A 19039-nucleotide genomic window follows, 5' to 3' on the forward strand; every position below is an offset into this window, starting at 1 on the left:
TTCAGGGTGAAATAGGAAAGGACAATCAACAACAAGGACCCAGAGGAGAGAAGGGTGAAATTGGCCCAATGGTAAAGTATTATTTAATCATTTACTGTTCTAATGACCAAAGGAAGAAAAACTGAGCAGCTGAACTAGGCAGCTAGGGTAAAACTAGGAAGAAGTGCTTTCTCTGAACTCAATGAAAGCTAGCCCTGTAGAGGATCTATCATGGGCCCCAACCACTTCCACAATGACGTGGGAGTCAATGTTGTTAAAAGAAAACCCTTGTTTATTCTAAGAGATAAGATTCTCATCTTAATGAGTGAAATGAGTTTATAAGATGCAACTATGAAATGCGTGTGAATTTGTATACATACATTATACACATTCATGCCCACAAATCCATTTCATGTAATTTTCTAAGAAACTCAGTTTTCTTCTTTCTACCAATGGGAGTCTTCTCTCTGTCTTTTCTTTGCTCTAGGGAGTACCTGGACTTGATGGGAGAGCGGGTGGTCCTGGAGGACTTGGGAAAGATGTGAGTATATTTCATTTTTTTGCCCAGTGATGGACATTTGGTGTTCACTGGACACCTCTCTGCTCCTGGCAAGAAGAGAATTCTTGAAGCCCTATTTCACCCTAAAAACTTTGCTCCCCATGTTCTTGCTACCCTCAAGTTCACATGGGATGGCTTTCCCATGATTCTTTGCTACCGATTAAATACGAGAGGAATTGTGGTAGTAGAGTCGGGAAGACCCTAATATTCAATTCCTTTCTCTGATATACAGTTGTTGTGTGTAACTGGATAAAGCCTTCAAATTCTCAGCTCCAGAGACACCTCCTTGAGAGTCTGAGGTGCAGAGTGGACTCTGGCGGTCATTAAAAGGCTCATAGAATTCAGGAACCTCCCAAGAATGGGAACAATAGTTGGGAGCACATATGGAAGAGTAGCATTGATGGATCATGGGATGCTTGGTCCTCTTAAAGGCATGAAAACAAGGAAGTAGAAGATCATTAGAGAAGGTTATTGCTCAGAAGAGAGCAAATAGTGAGCTAAGTGGATGTGTCAGAAACCCTGTAGCCTCAAAGATTGCTCCCAATACACATTAAGGCTGGTCCTACAGTGTAATGACAAAGAGAGGAAAGATTGGTCAAACCCTAAACACCAGCATCTATGAAGTTAGACTGTGCAGAGTGAATTACTGAGGTGAGAGTCACATTCTGCCTACAATCAAACAGCACTTCAAGGTTCCTCAATTTTTTTTTGGTCTCTGAATTCATAAATAAGCAAATAACTGTGAAAAGCGATATTTTAAAAACCCTTAGTGCACGAATGGCCCCACACATAGTTCCCATGGAAAGTGGCTTAAATATATCAAGGATTCATAATTCTCTGGAGGTCAATGGGTGTTTTGGAAATGCCATGTATAAGGAAGCCAGGACAAAGGTTTTGTGCTTGTAGTGGGGAGGGGGATATTCACATTTATCCTGATCCTTGGGAGTTCTCGAAGGTCTTCAACAGAGACTGCAGGACTATTTGTCAGGAATGTTAGAGTGAAGATTCTTTAAGTGTATGAATAAAACTAAGATCCTTCCAATTTTCACATTTGGGGAAAACCATAACTAGGCTTAAATCACTGGAGCTTTGTATCAGGGCATTGGAACTTAGAGGGCAAAAGGATTCTAAAAGGTTATGCAACTTAAAAATTTGTCCAATTTAGATTTTTGACAGTACTTTCCTGACAGTCATGTAGGAACTAATTCAGTTACCTCTGAGCTCTGTTTTGTCTGCCTCCTCCCAGAGGCCGCCCCGCATTGTCCCAGTGATTCTGCCTTCCACTTATCCCAGGCTTGTTCTGTTTGAGGAATCATTTTATGCTACTTGACTCGGACCCCAAAATGACTGATTTTAGCCCTGATCCACAGCCACTCACACTGCCCCTAAGGACTCATGTGTAACTGAGGCAGGAAACTGGTGAAGTAGGACCCTGTGTTATTAATAAGTCCCCCACCTTGCTTATGGCTCCTCAAAAACTAAAGGAGAGGATGAGGATGTCCAAAGATGGATGCAGTCCAGTCAGATAAATGGAACATATTATGGCCTAATGGACGTAGGGAGGGCTGGGCTTAGCATCAGGAGGACTTGGGTTCAAATTCCATTTCAGACTCTTGGGGACTGTGTGACTTAAGCAAATCACTCACTTCTCTCAGACTCAGTTTCCTCATTTGTAAAATGGAGATAAGAACAGTCCCACCCTCACTGGTTTGGATCACATGAGATCATGGACATTAAGCTCTTGGCAAACCTTAAAATGCTCACGAGATGTGGGTTCTAATGCTGCTTATGCTTTCTTAGAGGGGCAGGTGGTCTTCATGATCCTCCCCTTGGGCAGCTGTTTTTGCTCCTCCTATTTCTATAAGGGCAAAGTACCCTTTTGAGATCCCAGGGCATGGAGAACTTGGAGATCCCAGTTCCAGACTTGGTTTCTTGCTCTTGGTGGGTCTGGGGGATCTGGGCATGGTGGTCATGGGGCTCTTGTTCCAGCTGTTTCCAGCACCCATCTTGGGGGTGACCCGTTCCCGGGGCCAGGGGTCTCTGCACAGAGTCTGGCCAGAGCATGAAGAACGAGGCTCTGTTGGGTTCGCTTTCTGCTCTCAAAGCTGCCTTATCCTCCATGCTCTCACTGCGTAGGTGTTACCTTTGGCCCAGAGGCCTGGCACAGTGGGCACCCCCGTTTGAGAGCAGGCTCACGTCTCACTTGCTCCTCACTGTGAAGGAGCTGGGCCAGAGTGGGAGGCTGTAGGGGAGGGGGAGTGCCTTTGGAAATGAGGGGGAGAAAAAGGAGCCGAGGTTGGGGAATTGTTTAATTTGGCAGGCTTGAGAACCTCCTAAAGACTTGGCAGCCATGGGCAGCGATGGACCTTCCTCCAGAAGGGTCAGGTGGCAGAGAAGCAGAGTCTGTATTTGGTCAAGCTCTGGTGCTGGTCCAGAGCTGTAGACAGTAGGCACATAATAAAGATCTGTTGAATAATAAAACAGTTATAGTAATAATAATAGTAATAATAATAACAGATTAGTATTTATAAAACACTTGAAGTTTTACATGTATTATCTCATTGGATTCTTGCAACAAACCTGCAGGAGAGGTGCTGTGATTATCCCATTTCACAGAGAGGGAAACTGAGGCAGAGAAAGGTGCCCGATTTGCAGAGACACACAGCTAACATTTATTTATCTAAGATTTACTCTGTGCTTTGCATAAATTACCTCATGAGTTAATGAATGACGAATGCCTTAGAAGCAGCTCTTTTTTCCGCTCACTCCATGGTGGTTTCTTGTTCACACAGGGCGGTCCTGGACGTCGAGGCCCTCCGGGAGCGAAGGTGAGCGCTTTTCTGTGTTCCCTCATTTTCCCACCAGCACCCGTATGTTTGAGGGTTTTGACATTGTCCACATGCCCTGCCCCTCCCAGGGCAGCTTGAGAAGAGCTCTGCTCCAATCCGGTACTTTGTTATTTGGCTTCTCTGGGAGGAGTTCTCAGGGAAGAACATGGAAGGGACATAGAAATGGAGGTGATATAAAAACCAAGTTCTTAGTCAAGCTGGTGACCACTCCTGCCCTGAGCCAGTACCAGGGTAGTGGGGACGCCCCGGGCGAAGAAGCCAGATGGGAACCGAGTCGTTGCTTTAAGTCTGTGATGCTCCCCATGAGCTGCTGCTTTGTTGGTTTATTTTAGCCACTGGTTTAGAGCCCAGTCCACACCAAAGCTTCCTCCGGGCCTGCATGTGGAGGCTCAGCCAGGACATGCTCTGGCTGGGGATGTTTCCAGCATGTCTGTGGCCCAAGGTCTGGCCATGTTAGCTCAGAGAAGCCCTTCGCCACAGGGGGATGCCATTTTTGGCCAGTTATTCTAGGAAGGCTTTTACTTTGGAGGCATTGAGCTCTGGGTAGGGAAAGCTCTGGGCAGGGAAAGCTTGGAGGATCCCTCTCCCAGCCTTGGTTTCCCTTGGGTTTGTCTGTGGGAACTGGACATGATGGCAGTGAAGGAAAATGGACAATTACAAGGCTTGACTTTGAACCCGGCTCTGTACGACCTCTATTCTCTCTTGTTTTTAAGGGTAACAAAGGAGGCCCAGGGCCAGCAGGAGTTTCAGGAGAACCAGGAACAAGAGGGCCACAGGTGGGTCAATGTCAGGGAGATCCTGGCTTCCTTCTCAGGGGACAAATGTCTTTTTAATTACTTGCCTTGACTTTCTCGAGTGGTTGAGCATTCTTGGGGCTTTTGCTGATATTTCTGTCACTTTGCTGGTCTCAGTGGAGTGATCGTACCCAGTGTGGAGTCCTGCCAAGAGTGCTAGATAAGGAATCCAACCCAGGAGAGAACTGGGTGGGAACCTGGCCTCTGACTCATGACTAGCAAGTCATTCCCCCCTTACCTGTCAAATTAGGGGGTTGGACTGGAGGGCTTCTGGGGCCCCTTCCAGCTCTTGTGCATAACCTAGGCTTGTGATTTCTCTCTTTCAATCTTAGTTTTCTAATTTGTAATCATTGGACTCATGTAATAATTTGGAATAATGTTTGTCTTACTAATTTCACTGAGTCTCTTGTTCCTAAAGGCTTTGCAAACCCTGAGATCTATCTAAATTATGAATTATTATTGCCTTAATTGTTTTGGACTGTTCTCCTGCCTGAGGATCTTTCCTAAATGCTCCCTTTATTCACATCCCTTACGCTGATCTCTTCTGTCCATAGGGTCCAGCTGGTCCAACCGGTCCCCCAGGCTTAATAGGTGAACAAGGCATTCCTGGACCAAGGGTAAATATTCTTCCCTTTCTCACTCACTCTTTCTCTTGCTTTACCCCTTTCTCATTTTTTCTCTTCTTCTTTCTTTTCTATTTTTTCTCTCTCCATCGAAGGTGGGCAGGGGGAGAGCAGGTTATAAAGGCAGCAGACGAACATTTAGCCTTCCATTTATGGCGGCCAGTGTTGAAGCCCCATCTCAGATTTTCTTTTTTTTTCCCTCCGATAATCTGATACACACCAGGGATGGGGAGTTCTTCCATGGATGACAAACGCTGAACAAATAATTTGTTATTATATGAATGGAATAGAAGAGAATTCTGGAGGTGAAACCAAACATGAAAGAGTCAGGGTAGTGTCACGGTGGTGAGAGCACTAGAGTTAAAGCCTCTGAAACTTATTGCCTGTATGGCCTTGGGCATACCTCCATGGGTATGGGTATGTGTAAAATCATGGCTTTGAGGTTCTAGTCCAGTCCTAAAATACTTACTGACAAATATCGGCTTAGGAGAGCTTCCCCCAAACAAAGACGGGTGGTTTCTAGTTTGGAATTTCCATTTCATATCTTTAAATTAAGCCCATTCCATCGAGTAGGGGCAGTGCCTTTGTTCCACTTTGCATCTCTCCGAGGTACTTTGACATTGTGTGGTAGACACGGTAGATGTTTAATAGCTGTACCTGCTGATCAGTCCCTGAGGGTATAATTGCACGAAGCAGGTGCTATGTCCCAATCAGCTGCCACAGAAGGCAGGATCTATCATGGACCATGCCATTGGCATCAGGAGAGTGGGAGAAGTTGTGGAAGGGGCAGAGATGGCTTCATGCATTCATAAATATTTATGGGAAAGTCATCAGACTTGAGGGATAAGGCAAAGCCTTAACAAAGGGATAACAAAGCAAATAACAAAGTTGAGGAGGAACAAGTGGGATACATTTGGGAATTTCTGGGAATGTCTGTAGTAAAACTTGGACTAATTTGTAGGCTAATCCTTCTTCTTCTTCCTCTAGGGAGGTGGTGGAAACCCTGGAGTTCCTGGTGATCGTGGCCGACCTGGTCCCCTGGGATCCAAGGTATGTCTTCAGAGACCAAAATCCCCTTAACATAGGCTGACTCCTAGATGAAAACTCAGGCTTACAAGACCCTCATTTGTTAGTTTTTCTGACTCCCAAGCTACCTGAAGTAACTAAGAATAGGCTTCTGATCCTTTCAGAGACACTCTCTCAGGCCAGAGAGCCACGGCTACTCCCAAAGGAAGCCTAAGGCAGGGAGCTCTCATTTCTACTGCCCAATTTCCACTTCATTAAACTATAGATAAATTGACACAGGCTTCCCTTTCCATTACAGTAGGGGTAGAAAGCATCTTGGAAAGAACCCTGTTTGGAGAAATAGACAAGCCAGTTTTGTGTCCCAGCTCTGGCTCTTATAAGCTGAAGCTTCTACAGAAATTGAGTTCAGTTGAATTCACTTCATTCTAACCCAATTTATCTCAACTCAACCCATCCCAACCCAACTCAACCTAATCCATTCCAACTTTAATCAACTCCATTCACTCAGCATCAGGGAGGGAATTTTATGTACAATTTGAAGCTAGAATGATTTTTCTAAGATCGCTTCTTTTCCTAGGGTGAGCCTGGAGAGCCTGGTCCAAAGGGAGGTAATGGACCACGTGGACCTCGGGGAGAGATGGTAAGTTTGAGAATGAACTTGGTTCCCAGAACTTTTCATGGTTTCACTCTGGATAAGAAAAAAGATGGGTCTTACCTTCTGAAGACTCTTTCTTGAGCCAACACTGTTTCTTGAGGGAGGAATAGAGATGAATTCCACTTTAGGCTTTGTCTATCTCTTTGGGTGTCCATTTGAAATCATTGAGTTCAAGAACTTTGGGTTAAAATGTCCTTTCCTGAGATAATAGTTTATCTGTTTGAATAGTGATGTTTAATGATGATGTTCATGAACCAAGTCTTGAAACTCACTGTCTAAATAACCATCCACGAGATCAAACACAAGAGTCTCTAAGGTATTGGCAAGTCTTCTCAGAGGGCAGGATGGTGGAATGGATAGAATTATGAATTTGGAGTTCATTCTGGCTATGTTCCCATTAATAAAGGAATAGCTACAGAAGGAATAGGTTTTTACAAAACCCTAAGAACAGAGAATGTTATGGTACCCAATTATAGCAAGAAATTGAAGGAGATCTTTCCTGCAGTTTTGAATTGACTATAAAAATTCAACCTCAGCTAGTTGTACTGGGTAACCCCCAAAGCCTCTTGTAGTTTGAAGTACCCAGTATAGGGAGCTTTTAAGAAATTTTTGGTAGCTAGGTCTTCTGTCTTACAGTGTATGCTTTAACAATCAATTGTGAAGGCTGTAAAGGAGCATATCTTGGTTTGATAGAAGAAATAATTTTTTCACACTTGACACTCTTCAATAATTAAGTACCTACTGTATGCTAGGCATTTATTAAGTACCTACCTTATGCCAGACACTATATTAGATACTGCAGATACAAAGAAAGCTAAAGGACAGTCCTTGCTATGCTGGAGTTCTTATTCTTCATTCCTCTTTATCTATTATGAATGGCATAAGCCAATGTTGAGTGTGTGCTTCCAGTTTGACAAATGGATCCCTTTCAACTCACCATGTCCTAAAATGGCTTTTTCTTACCTTTCTTTAGCAGAAGGATGGTACTGATCCTTTCAAAACCCTCAACATGATAGGATTCTTTGGGAAGTGTTTCCCTCTCCTCCTTTGCCTGCTCTAACAAGCACCAGGATTGCTCCACTAGCTATCCAACTGATGATAATGCTGTCTTTTCTTTTCCCAGGGAGATGATGGTCGAGATGGCATAGGCCTTGAGGGACAGAAAGGCAAAAAGGCAAGTACTTCCCTAATAAACAATGGTTGAACATTTATTAAAATTTAGTTCATTCATTGAGGTGGGATCATCTCAGCTTATTGATGTATGCTAGATAGAGGAGAAGGGAATCTGTGAGTTGTCAAGTCTACCTTGCATATCATATTCATAATGAATGCAATTGAATGAGAGAATGACTGTGAATGAGTATTGTGGATGGTAAAATGCCATAGAAATGTAAGGTAACTCTAGTTATCTTATTCCCAAACTTGTTACATTATGATTATTATGTTTGTTATTAATAAATACTTGTAAAGCTTAGGTTTATTAATAGAATAACAATGTGAATGTTCAACAAATTCTTTAAGTAGAACAATATAAAGCAACATTGTCCTTTATTTTATGTACATATACAAATAAATATATATACATATAGATTTTATAGAAATAAATTTGAATATGTACACATTTAAATAGCAGCAGACTCTTGATTGAATCTTTTCTTTTCTTTCTTTTTTTCATTTTTTTTAGGGAGAACGTGGATTCCCTGGATATCCAGGACCAAAGGTAGATAGAATTTTTGGTATTGATATATCAGTATGGCACGATCACACATAAATGATATTGCTAATCAACTGCTCTAAATCTGTGTCTGTATAATTCTACAACAAGGGACATTTCTCTCAATCAATGTAAAGATTTACTGTTGGATTCAAGCAAGCAATTTCACAAGTACAGGATGAGGGAGACATGGCTAAGCACCATTAGTTTGTGAGGGAAAGAGTTGGTATTGAACTGCAAAATCACCATGACTCAACATTGTGACATTACAGCTGTGAAAAACTAATGTGGTTGTACTTTGCTTGTACTGAGAGGCAATGTTCCAGAATGGAGGTGAGAGTTCCATTGTTCTGTTCTGCCCTGATCTAGAGAATTACAAGTTGGAATGCATCTAAGTGATCCTAGGAAGGTAAAGACAACTAAGGATGCTGAAGGGTCTAGAAACATAGGACGAGATAGAAGAAACTCAAGAAACACTCAGGGGCCATGATAGAAGTATTAGGTTTCCAGAAGACTATTCTGTGGAAGAGGAGGAAGATGAAGTTTCCTGTTTGATCCCAGAGGAAAGAACTTTTTAACAATTAGAGCTATAACCAACTGAAATTATTGGACTTGTAAGGGAGTAAGTTCCCTGTCATTGGAAGTAGTGTTCAAACAGGGACTATGTTATCTTCTGTCAGAGATTTCTGAATGAAGTAGATGATTGTACCTCAGTGACCTTCTAGAGACTTTTGTATTCTGGAATTCTATTAAACAACTAATTTGGCTTACTCATTATAAAACACATACCCATCTACCCTCATTAGTCCACTGAATTCAGTGGGAAGAGGGGAGATCCAGCCTCCTTGACTTCAACATAGACCTTCTTATTTCAAAACTAAACTCAAGTATTCCTTCACTTTTTTCCTAGGGTGCTCCTGGTGACCGAGGTGTGGATGGAGGACCAGGACCTAAAGGAAGCAGAGGCCGTCGGGTAAGTCCTACTCCTAGTATCATCCACTCAACCAATGAATTCCTTTGTCTAAGCAGGTCATCGTGGACTGTGGATCCACTTGGCCTTTTCAGACCTCAGTAGAATGAGGAGACTGAACTAGTTAGTCTCTGAGGTTTCTTACAGCTCTACATTTATGAGTCTATGGTCCTATGGATAAATTTCAACTCCAAAGCACCACATTAATTATTTCCAGCTCATTCTTTTAGGCATGAAATAGAAATGAAAAACAAAAAGACCTTTTTCATCCCAAGGCCTGTTATATTCTATTCCTTTACATTCTGAAAAAAATAACATTATTCCCTATTCTGCTAAATGATTTTTATTAAGGGTTAGTGCCAGAGAACCCTTCCCAGCTTTGGAGACACAATAATTAGAAACATGGAGTTGTTAAAAGTTCTCAGACTTGGAGTTGGCCCAACTGGTTCAGTGCATTAGTTGGCAGCTTAGCTCAGCACCAGACATCTGGTGAGTGTTTCCAGGGTGGTTCTGGGCACATTGGGAATGCATATGTGGTGCTTTCCTTACTCATCAACCTGTGTGACTTCTCTACTTGACCAATGAGCCCATGATCTTGCTGGAGGTAAAATTTTTGCCATACTTCTTTAACCTGACCCCCACAGTTCGGATTGTGAGATAGCTCAAAGTCAGAGGTCGTTAACAAAAACTTATTTTTTTAGGTTATTGGGTTAGGCAGAATAAAGAGAAATGAACTATTGGACATTTGCCTAATTAATTTCATTAATATAGACTGCTAGACCAAACTACTTGGCAGAAGGGTGGATTTAAAAAAATTGGAATGGTTGCTTACCCTCAATAAATACCCTGTGTTCTAACCTCATATCCAGTTCTCTGTCTTAAGGATAGCCTTTTCTCCAGCGACTCTGGTATAGTCAGACTACATATTCACTCCAGACCATGGGCCCCAGATAACCTACTGATTCCTCTACTTCTATTTTTTCCCATTGCTTTTTGGGCTTAGACTTTTGATTCTTCTGAAATTGTGGCAATATTTGACTTGAAGCTAATCAGTCAATCAACTGATCGAGTATTTATTAAGTGGATGCTTTGCTTGGAATACAGAGAAAGAGTACGATAGATCCTGCTTTCAAAGAGTTTATAAATATAAATATAATATAAAAATAATAATATAAATTAGCTAAGGCATTGCTAGGAGAATAGTTCTATTCTGGCTACACAGAACAAAAAAAAATAGGTGAGCTTTTCTGACAGCAGACCCAGCTCCTTGTCCATCTTTGGAGTTTCTTCCAGATGTATATTTATAGTTGCACAGAGAAAGGTGTTTGGCCAGATTACATGTACTTTCTATTGAACTCAATGCCAGAGAATACAGATCCACCCAATTATTCCTTTGAGCCTAAACCTGGGTAAAGAGCAGATTAATCCAAAAAGCCTTAGAGCTCTTTGTGGTTTTGAGAACTCTGCCCCAAGGAATTAGAACTAAATTTGCTTTGCTGTTCCACAGGGAAATTCAGGACCACCTGGAGTTCTTGGACAGAAGGGAGACCCAGGATACCCAGGACCATCCGTGAGTACTCCTACAACCTCTCAATCTAGCCTCCTTTTTGATCTGCTAGTAGTCACTGAAAATCTTCTGGTATCCAGTTCCCTCCTTCACATGGAGGATTTGCACCTTCTTCCAGCTTCACTTCTTGGATGTTGCAGAGGAAAGGGATAAAATCCATCTCACCTATTATTCGTCTGCTGAAATGAAAGGCTTGGAACAATGAAAAAAATTGAATTTGTTTTTATGGTGGAATTTAGAGAAGTAATCTAACCTAATTCTTCCACTTTACAAATAAGTAGCCTGAAGCCCAGAGAGGCCCAAAGGACGTAATAGATGTAAAATGTTTGGGAAATATCAAGGCACCATTTAAGGGTCAGAGATAATTATTTTATCATGACTTGCCTCTATTCAAACAAGTACTAAGGAGCAGGGCTGAGGTTTGGACCCAGTGTTCTGCTTCAGCATTTTGCTCATCTTACACTTGAGCTCTTGATCCCATTCTTTTCACTTTCTTCCCCAGGATGATTGGTTCAGAAGTTATTCATTCATTTATTCATTCATTTATTTCTTCATTCACTCACTCATTCATTCATTGATCCAACACTTATTATTGTCTAGTAGTCATTTCAGTTCCTCATTCTCCACTAGCTCCTTCCCATATTTCCATTCTAAAAAGCCCCCCCAAAACTTACTTACTGAATCTCTATAAAAAGTCTTCTTTTGATCATCTGCCATTCCATCTCTTCTGTGTCCTTCCCTGCTAAAGTTCCTGAAAGTCTGTACTTGATGCTTCCACTTACTTTTGACCTCCCGTGCTTGTTCCTTGCCAGCTGGCGTCTGTGCCCACCCCTTGACTGAAGCTATTCTTACAAGGTTATTAATGGCCTCCTAATCACTAAATATGGCAGCCTCTTTCCCCCCAGTTTTCCTCCTTTTGATAGACTGTCTTCTGGATGTTCCTGCCTTTTCTCCCTGGCACACCCCAAGTCTCCCAGATTCTTTTTCTCTCTTTAACTGCCCTCGTCCAACTCCCAGCCCCAAAGTTGCCAGTCAAGGGCTGTTCTTGACAAACTTCTTTACCATCTGTGACAAAACCACATTATGAGAGAACTGGGGATGTTCCATGGAGTCTCTGTCCCTGGAGATCTTAGGGAATAGATTAATGAGACATCTGGCCGTCATGGACTGTCACCTGTGGAGAGGCAGCCGAGAAGGTTCGGGTGATCTTCTGGGGTCCCAGAAAGTTTTCCAGTTCTGCTTTTGGGTTCTTCTATGGGATGGAGAATGTGGGTTTGACTTGACTTTTGATTCTGCTTATTTGCCTCTGTGACTTTGGGCAGGTCACTCTGTCTCTGAGCCCCATTTTTTTATTTGTAAAATGAAGGGGTTGGGCTAAAAGAGAGAGAAGGAGGGAGATGTGGAGGAGAAAAAGGGAGAGATAGAGAGAATGAGAGGGAAGGAGAGAGAGAGACAGAAAGATGGGGAGGCAGAAAGAGACACGCAGAGACAAAGACAGACAGAGACAGAAATAGAGACAGACAGAGGGAGGCCATATACTCTAGTGGTAAGAACACTTGGAAATAAATCCCAGCTCTTTTACTCATTAGTTAATGAAGGACTTATAATAAAAATATAACTTGGCTCCTTCATTTCTTCAGTGATTTTTCTGGAGGTCAAAGACTTAAAAAATGTGAATGTGGGAGTGAAAAATAAGATATATTTCTTTATTAAACTTAAGTAATGATCCTGGGAAATGGGCCATAATTGCTAACCTTTTCTTCCTTGCCTTTTACAGGGTGATAAAGGCAACAGAGGAGAATCAGTGGAGGTAAACTAAACATAAATTAAAATTTAGAATATTGTTCATCAGGATTTCTCCAATTTATACATGTTACTCATTTATGTTTGTGTTTTCTTTTAAAGCAATGTGCCCTGATTCAGAGCATCAAAGATTCATGCCGTAAGTACTCAATCTCCACTCTCTCCCTCCCCCACCGATTACCTTGAACAATTAGGAATCTGGTTCTAGAAATATCTTTCTAACTGTTTTCCTTTTCCTTTTCAGCTTGCTGTTATGGTGAGTACTTTTCAATGGGTCGCCTTTCTCCCCCAGCGGTGGAGCGGGAGGCCGACGTTTCAAATCTTGGCTCTGCCATTTGCTAGCTCTGTGATGCTGGGCAGTCTGCCTGACCTTTCTGAGTATCAGTTACTTCATCTATAAAATAGGATTTCTTACTCTTCTCTTCCCAACTTTCTAAGGTTGATTTAAAAAAAGATTTCTGTAAACTTTTCTATACTATGGAGATGGGATCTCTCCTTACATTTCACTATTTCCAGCAGTCAAAAAATTACTGGTATCGAAAATATTTGTTTCTTTTCGGCAGGGCCCCTGGAATGCCCAGTTTTCCCAACAGAACTCGCCTTCGCTTTAGACACCTCTCAAGGGGTGAGCCAAGATAATTTCAGCCGGATGAAGGATGCCCTCCTGAGGATTGTGGGAGACTTGACCATAGCAGAGAGCAATTGTCCTCGAGGGGCCCGAGTGGCGGTGGTGACCTACAACAATGAAGTAACCACGGAGATCCGATTCCCCGACTCCAAGAGGAAATCCCTGCTGCTGGAGCGCATCAAGAACCTGCAGGTGCCCTTGACGTCCAAGGAACGCAGCTTGGAAACCGCCATGTCCTTCGTGGCCAGGAACACCTTCAAGAGGGCTCGCAGCGGCTTCCTCATGAGGAAGGTGGCTGTCTTCTTCAGCAACGGTGTCGTCCGAGCCTCCCCTCAGCTCAATGAGGCCGTGCTCAAGCTGTCCGATGCGGGAATCACACCCTTGTTCCTGACCAGCAGGGAGGATAGGACCCTCATCAATGCTCTGCAGGTCTGTGCGAGGCTGGGGGGAGGAGGGCCACGTCATCTTCCTGCCTGTGGGTGCCGAATCCCAGGAATGCTGTCCCCTTCAACGGGGGGTCATGAGGGTCTAGCCAGGGTCACAGAGCTGGTCCGTGAGAAAAACCCAGAATGAGGCAAGTCTTACAATCGTTAGTCATAGACTTGGAAGGGAGCCCCCAAATCAACACAGTTGAAGTAAGGCAGACAGAGTCCCTCTGATACTGTCCTACCATGGCTACTCTGAGGGGCTGAGCAAGCTGTTGTCTCAAGGAGGAAGGGGTGAGATTTGGTCAAGGAAGGCTCCCGATAGGTTGAAGTTTTGGGAAAGCATTCCACATGGTAGCTTCCTACTTTAAGTAATTGCTCTGGTTAACTAGAAATTAAGCTCTTTTGCTTCTACCACATAAGGGCGAATTTTATCAGTGCCCTCTAAATTTCAGCTCACTTGGTTCTGGCCCGGTTTCTCAGTTCTGGCTTTTGCTCTGGGAGATAAAACACCAAATGAGCATCTCTTCTCCTGCTTTTGGTTTCCAATGCTGTTTATAATGCATTAGGAGGGGAAGAAGAGTTAAACAGTCCAAATTTCTTCCTTTGGGATCCAAATGTGATATTGGGGGAGGATTGGAAATGTTAAATCATCAGTGTAGGGGATTTCCAGGGAGGAAACTCCCTCTTCTGCCATAGGTTGTCATGCGCTCTGCATCCTAGGATTTTAGAGAGGGATCTGGGGCATTGAGAGGCTAAGGGACTTGTCTATATCACACGCCTCTTCCTTCTCATCTTCCTCTTAGCTACAATAATAGTAGCTATCGCTATGTATATAATTATGTACTTCTATATCTCCTTGCCTTCTCCCATCCTCTATGAACCAGGATTTCATTAGCTCATTTCCAAGGTACTTTCTCAACTGTATGATTTTGTGAGTTGAATTCAATTCAATCCAATGAACTTTAATTAAATACCTACTGTGCGTGGGGTACTGGGGATACCAAAAAACCCCATAATAAAATAGTGCCTGTCTTCAAGCAGCTTCCATGTTACTAGAGTTGGAGTGATGCTCACCGATATTTTATCTACCAGAGCTATAACTAGGGCTGAGTAACTGGGATTTGGTCTCAGGGTCCTGAACTTTAAAGGATGTTGACACTTTTTATAAGAACATAAATTTAAAGATGAAAGGGACTTTAGAGACCATTAGGTCTTCTTTCTCTCATTTTGCAGATGATAAAACTGAGACCCAGAAAGACTAAAGATTAGCTAGAAACTTTCTGAGGCAGGATTTGAATTTGGGTCTTTGTGACTCCAAGTTTGGTGTCCCATGGAAGGACACAGGCATTGGAGGCTAGTTGGTGATTATACATGTTGGATAAGGCCAGGAATGCTACTTTCATGCTCACCTGACCTAGTGCTGACTAGTCTCTGGAGCTCTTAGATCCAGATAAGTCATCTCGAAGGCTTGACCTTAATGGATCATTTGGGGGAAGGAGGAGGAGGGAGCATGTTGCCCTGATTCTTTTTTTCTGTCACTTGGTCTATAACTACTTGGGGGCATTTGTAACTATTGGTTAGTTGATAAAGAAGGATGGTCAGAATATTATGAATTTAGGCAAGACTGCTGGGTCACTGGGAAATCTTGGTGGTGCAGTGGGTAAAGCATTGGGTTTGGAGGCAGGAAAACTCAAGTTCAATTTTGGCACTTACTAGCTGTCTCATCCCAAGCAAATCAGTTAATCTCTGTTTGCCTCAGTTTCTTAATCTGTAAATGGAGATAATAAGAACACCTCTCTTACAGGATCATTGTGAGGATTAAATGATAAAATAATTATAAAGTGCTTAGTATAATTCCTGGCACATAATAAGTACTATAGAAATGATGCTGATGCTGATGCAGAAATGGCCAGTCCCAGGGCAAGGACGATGAATTCAATTCTTATTTTTGGTGATAATGTTATTTCAGACTTGGGGTAGAAAGGAAGGGGGAGCAGTGCTTCAATCTAGAGATAAATTGTTTGACTTAAGAGACACAATTCACACTGTGTTCTATACACACACACATATTCACACTTGATGTATTTTCCTTCCTCTTTCAAAACTGTCTCCTTTTGTCTAATTCAGATCAACAACACAGCTGTGGGACATGCTCTGGTTCTCCCCTCTGCAAGGAACCTCAATGAGTTCTTGAAGAACGTGTTGACTTGCCATGTGTGCTTGGGTAAGGCCTTATTGGTACCTTATTGTAAAGATTCATTCTGCTTCTCCATGGGGTTGATCAAATTGAATCCGGGGGGGGGGGAGGGGAACTGTCAACCAGTCAACAGACATTTGTAAAATAATTCCCTTATATGTCAGGCAGCATTGTGCTGGGCTCTTGGGATATAAAAAAGACAAGCCCACTGTCCCCTCCCTGGAACAGTCACAGTCTAATGGGGAAGATGATATGTAAATAACTATGGACATATAAGATGTATCCAGGGTAAACAGGAAATAATTTTAGAAATAATTGCCTGAGATAGCCCAGGAAAGGTCTTTTTTTGGGTTGAGGTGTCCTCCAGGAAGCTCTGATTGGTGGTGGGGTCCAGAATGATAACTTATGACTCATTTATGCTGATTCACAGGACATAGGAGTCTAAAGTACCTTGTGATTATCACAATATGTGTGAGGGGGGAAGGTATTGTTAGTGTCTTTGTTCCCTCTCGTTATTGTTAGATATTTGTGGTAGTCTGGGAGTGGACACTGGACATAAATAGGACAGTGTGATGTGGAGATGTTTCCATTATATCCTGATCAGAACAGCCTTCCTTCTAAGGACAAGAATCGATCTCTGTGTTTCTCTAGATATATGTAATCCTGACCCATCGTGTGGATTTGGCAGCTCTCGGCCCGCCTTCCGGGACAGGCGAGCCGCGGGCAGCGATGTGGACATTGACATGGCCTTCATCTTGGAGAGTTCAGAGACCACTACCCCGTTTGTCTTCAGTGAGATGAAGAAGTACATCACCTACATGGTCAAGCAGTTGGACATCAGTCCCGATCCCAAGATGTCCCAGCACCTCACCCGGGTCGCTGTCCTCCAGCATGCACCCTGGGAGCACGAGACCAACACCAGCATCCCCCCTGCCCGGGTGGAAGTCTCCCTAACTGATTATGGCTCCAAGGACAAACTGGTGGACTTCCTCAGCAACCGCATGACCCTGATGCCCGGAACCAGAGCCCTGGGCAGTGCCATTGAGTATGCCATCGAAAGCGTCTTCGAAAGTGCCCCCAATCCCCGGGACCTGAAGATCATGGTTCTCATGGTCACAGGCGAGCTGAGGAAGGATGAACTCGACGACCTCCAGAGAATCATCGTCCAGGCCAAGTGCAAAGGGTACTTCTTTGTCATTCTGGGCATCGGCCGGAAGGTCAACGTCAAGGATGTCTACAGCTTCGCCAGCGAGCCCAACGACGTCTTCTTCAAACTGGCCGACAAACCCACGGAGCTGAACGAAGAGCCGCTGTTACGCTTCGCAAGGCTGCTGCCCTCCTTCGTCAACAGTGAGTGCCTTTTGAAGGAACTTGGGGAGAGCAAAGTGGAGAAGAGAAGAGATGTGATGAGTGTCTTCAGGGAAAAGGCTGCTTCTTGTTCTTTGTTTATAGCCCCAACACTTAGTACTGTGCCTGGCACACAGAAAGTGCTTAATAAATGCTATGAGTCATAAAAATCATAGATTTTCAGATGGTCATTCAGCTATCCTCCTGTTTTACAAAGGCAGAAACTAGGCTAGAGAGGTTAAGGGATGACCAAACTCACACAGAGAGGAAAAAGCAGAGCACGGTTGTGAGCCTAAATTCCCTGACCTCAGACTCAATGCCCTCTCCATTATAGCAGGGAAGAAGGCAGTTTTATTTGGGTTGGCTCCAGAGGGGAGCCACTGGTGTTTTCAGCTTTGGGTAGGAGGGTCAGATTAATATTTCAGGAATATCAGCTTGGCGGATGTGGGAGGGTGGGTTTCTTCTCTTTAAGAGAGAGCCTGCCTGCGGGGCAGCTTTCTGAAATCTGAAATCCTGGCCATTCCACTGCCTTTAGGTTCTGCTAATCTTCCATGTTGAATATATTTCCCCTCTGTCTAAAAATCAGGAATGTCTTCACTTGCCGATAGGGCAAAGTGACACAAGAAGTTTTAGCTCCCTGGTAACTCTAAGAAAGTGTCACTGACCCCTCAAACCCAGGACAGAGTGTGTATGCTCACAGGGTGTTCTCGTAGCATTCACGGAATATGCTCTTAGCATCCATCCTTGACTCGAGGCTCATGTGAATTTGTACTTGTATCTAATGGATTATTTCATTAATTAAAAAAAAACAACAACCTTACCTTTTCTGTTTTTTCCCCCTGCATAGGTGAAAATGCATTTTACTTGTCTCCAGATGTAAGGAAACAATGTGATTGGTTCCAGGGGGATCAGCCAGCCAAGAATCCTATTAAGTTTGGCCAAAAGCAAATGTAAGTTATCTTTCTTCTCCAGGAACCCTTTCTTGGTGGGGAAAGTTGGGGAAAAGCAAGATCAAAATGGATCCTTTGTTTTTAAAGTTGTTCATTTTATACTTAATCTACTTAATGGTTTAGTGGGCAGCCTTCAAGATAGGGGGACATGAGTTCAAGCCTTTCCTGATACTTTCAGGACTTATGACTATGGATAGGGCACTTGGCCTATTGGAGCTTTAGGGAATTAAAAAAAAATTTCCCTAAATAATAATCATTTATTTTCTCTCCATTGGAAAGAAAAAACAAAAAAAATGAACAAACCCTTGTAACAAATGTGTCCACTTAAGAAAACAAATTCCCCCATTGGCCATGTCCAAAAATATATCTCGTTCTTCAACTTAAGTTCATGCTCCTGCCTTTAGGAGGTGGGCAGCAGCAGGTTTTATCATGAGTCGTCTGGAGTCATGGTTGGCCATTGCATTGGCCAGAATTATGAAGTTATCCCAAGTTGCTTGTATTTATAAAATTGTTATTGTATAAATTGTTTTCCTGGTTCTGCTCTCTTTACTCTGTATCAGTTTAGAGAAATCTCCCCAATGTTTCTCTGAGATGATCCTTTTGATCTTTTCTTCTGAACTAATCGTATTGCAATATCATGTAAAAATTCTCAGATAAAAAATTTTATAGGCTAGATGCTGCTATGCAACAGTTGAGGGATTTTCCATACTGGGAGCTTCCATTCTCATGCCTACCCTCAGTGAAATTACAAAACAATATTAGGAATAGTTAAAGAGCTCTTGTAGGCTAAACATAAGGCCATGCTTGCCTTGTACAAGCCAAGGTATTATGCTGTGCCCAAGAAGGCAGTGGTGGTTTATCAGACTCTTAATGCCCATGTGGGCATTGGCAAAGTCTCAAGGTTCAACCACAGAGAGCTTATTTCCTGCCTTGAGGTCTGGGGCAAAGGA

The 19039-nt window shown here is 43.0% G+C and overlaps 1 protein-coding gene across 7 annotated transcripts in view; it reads left to right on the forward strand.

The window, feature by feature from the left end:
- Positions 1–19039, forward strand: part of COL6A3 (collagen type VI alpha 3 chain) — an 84968-nt gene that overhangs the window by 52916 nt on the left and 13013 nt on the right. For all 7 annotated transcript variants that reach the window (XM_023503808.2, XM_031968242.1, XM_031968243.1 and 4 more), the window contains 18 exons: positions 6–71; positions 467–520; positions 3331–3366; positions 4101–4163; positions 4736–4798; positions 5792–5854; positions 6408–6470; positions 7609–7659; positions 8170–8205; positions 9110–9172; positions 10677–10739; positions 12514–12546; positions 12642–12678; positions 12784–12795; positions 13103–13596; positions 15723–15819; positions 16444–17142; positions 17987–18089. In XM_023503808.2, coding sequence (XP_023359576.2) covers positions 6–71; positions 467–520; positions 3331–3366; positions 4101–4163; positions 4736–4798; positions 5792–5854; positions 6408–6470; positions 7609–7659; positions 8170–8205; positions 9110–9172; positions 10677–10739; positions 12514–12546; positions 12642–12678; positions 12784–12795; positions 13103–13596; positions 15723–15819; positions 16444–17142; positions 17987–18089 — 2096 coding nt within the window. The remainder of the gene's footprint in view (positions 1–5; positions 72–466; positions 521–3330; positions 3367–4100; positions 4164–4735; positions 4799–5791; positions 5855–6407; positions 6471–7608; positions 7660–8169; positions 8206–9109; positions 9173–10676; positions 10740–12513; positions 12547–12641; positions 12679–12783; positions 12796–13102; positions 13597–15722; positions 15820–16443; positions 17143–17986; positions 18090–19039) is intronic.

The sequence above is a fragment of the Sarcophilus harrisii genome, chromosome 4 (genome assembly GCF_902635505.1).
Source record: "Sarcophilus harrisii chromosome 4, mSarHar1.11, whole genome shotgun sequence".
NCBI lineage: Eukaryota > Metazoa > Chordata > Mammalia > Dasyuromorphia > Dasyuridae > Sarcophilus > Sarcophilus harrisii.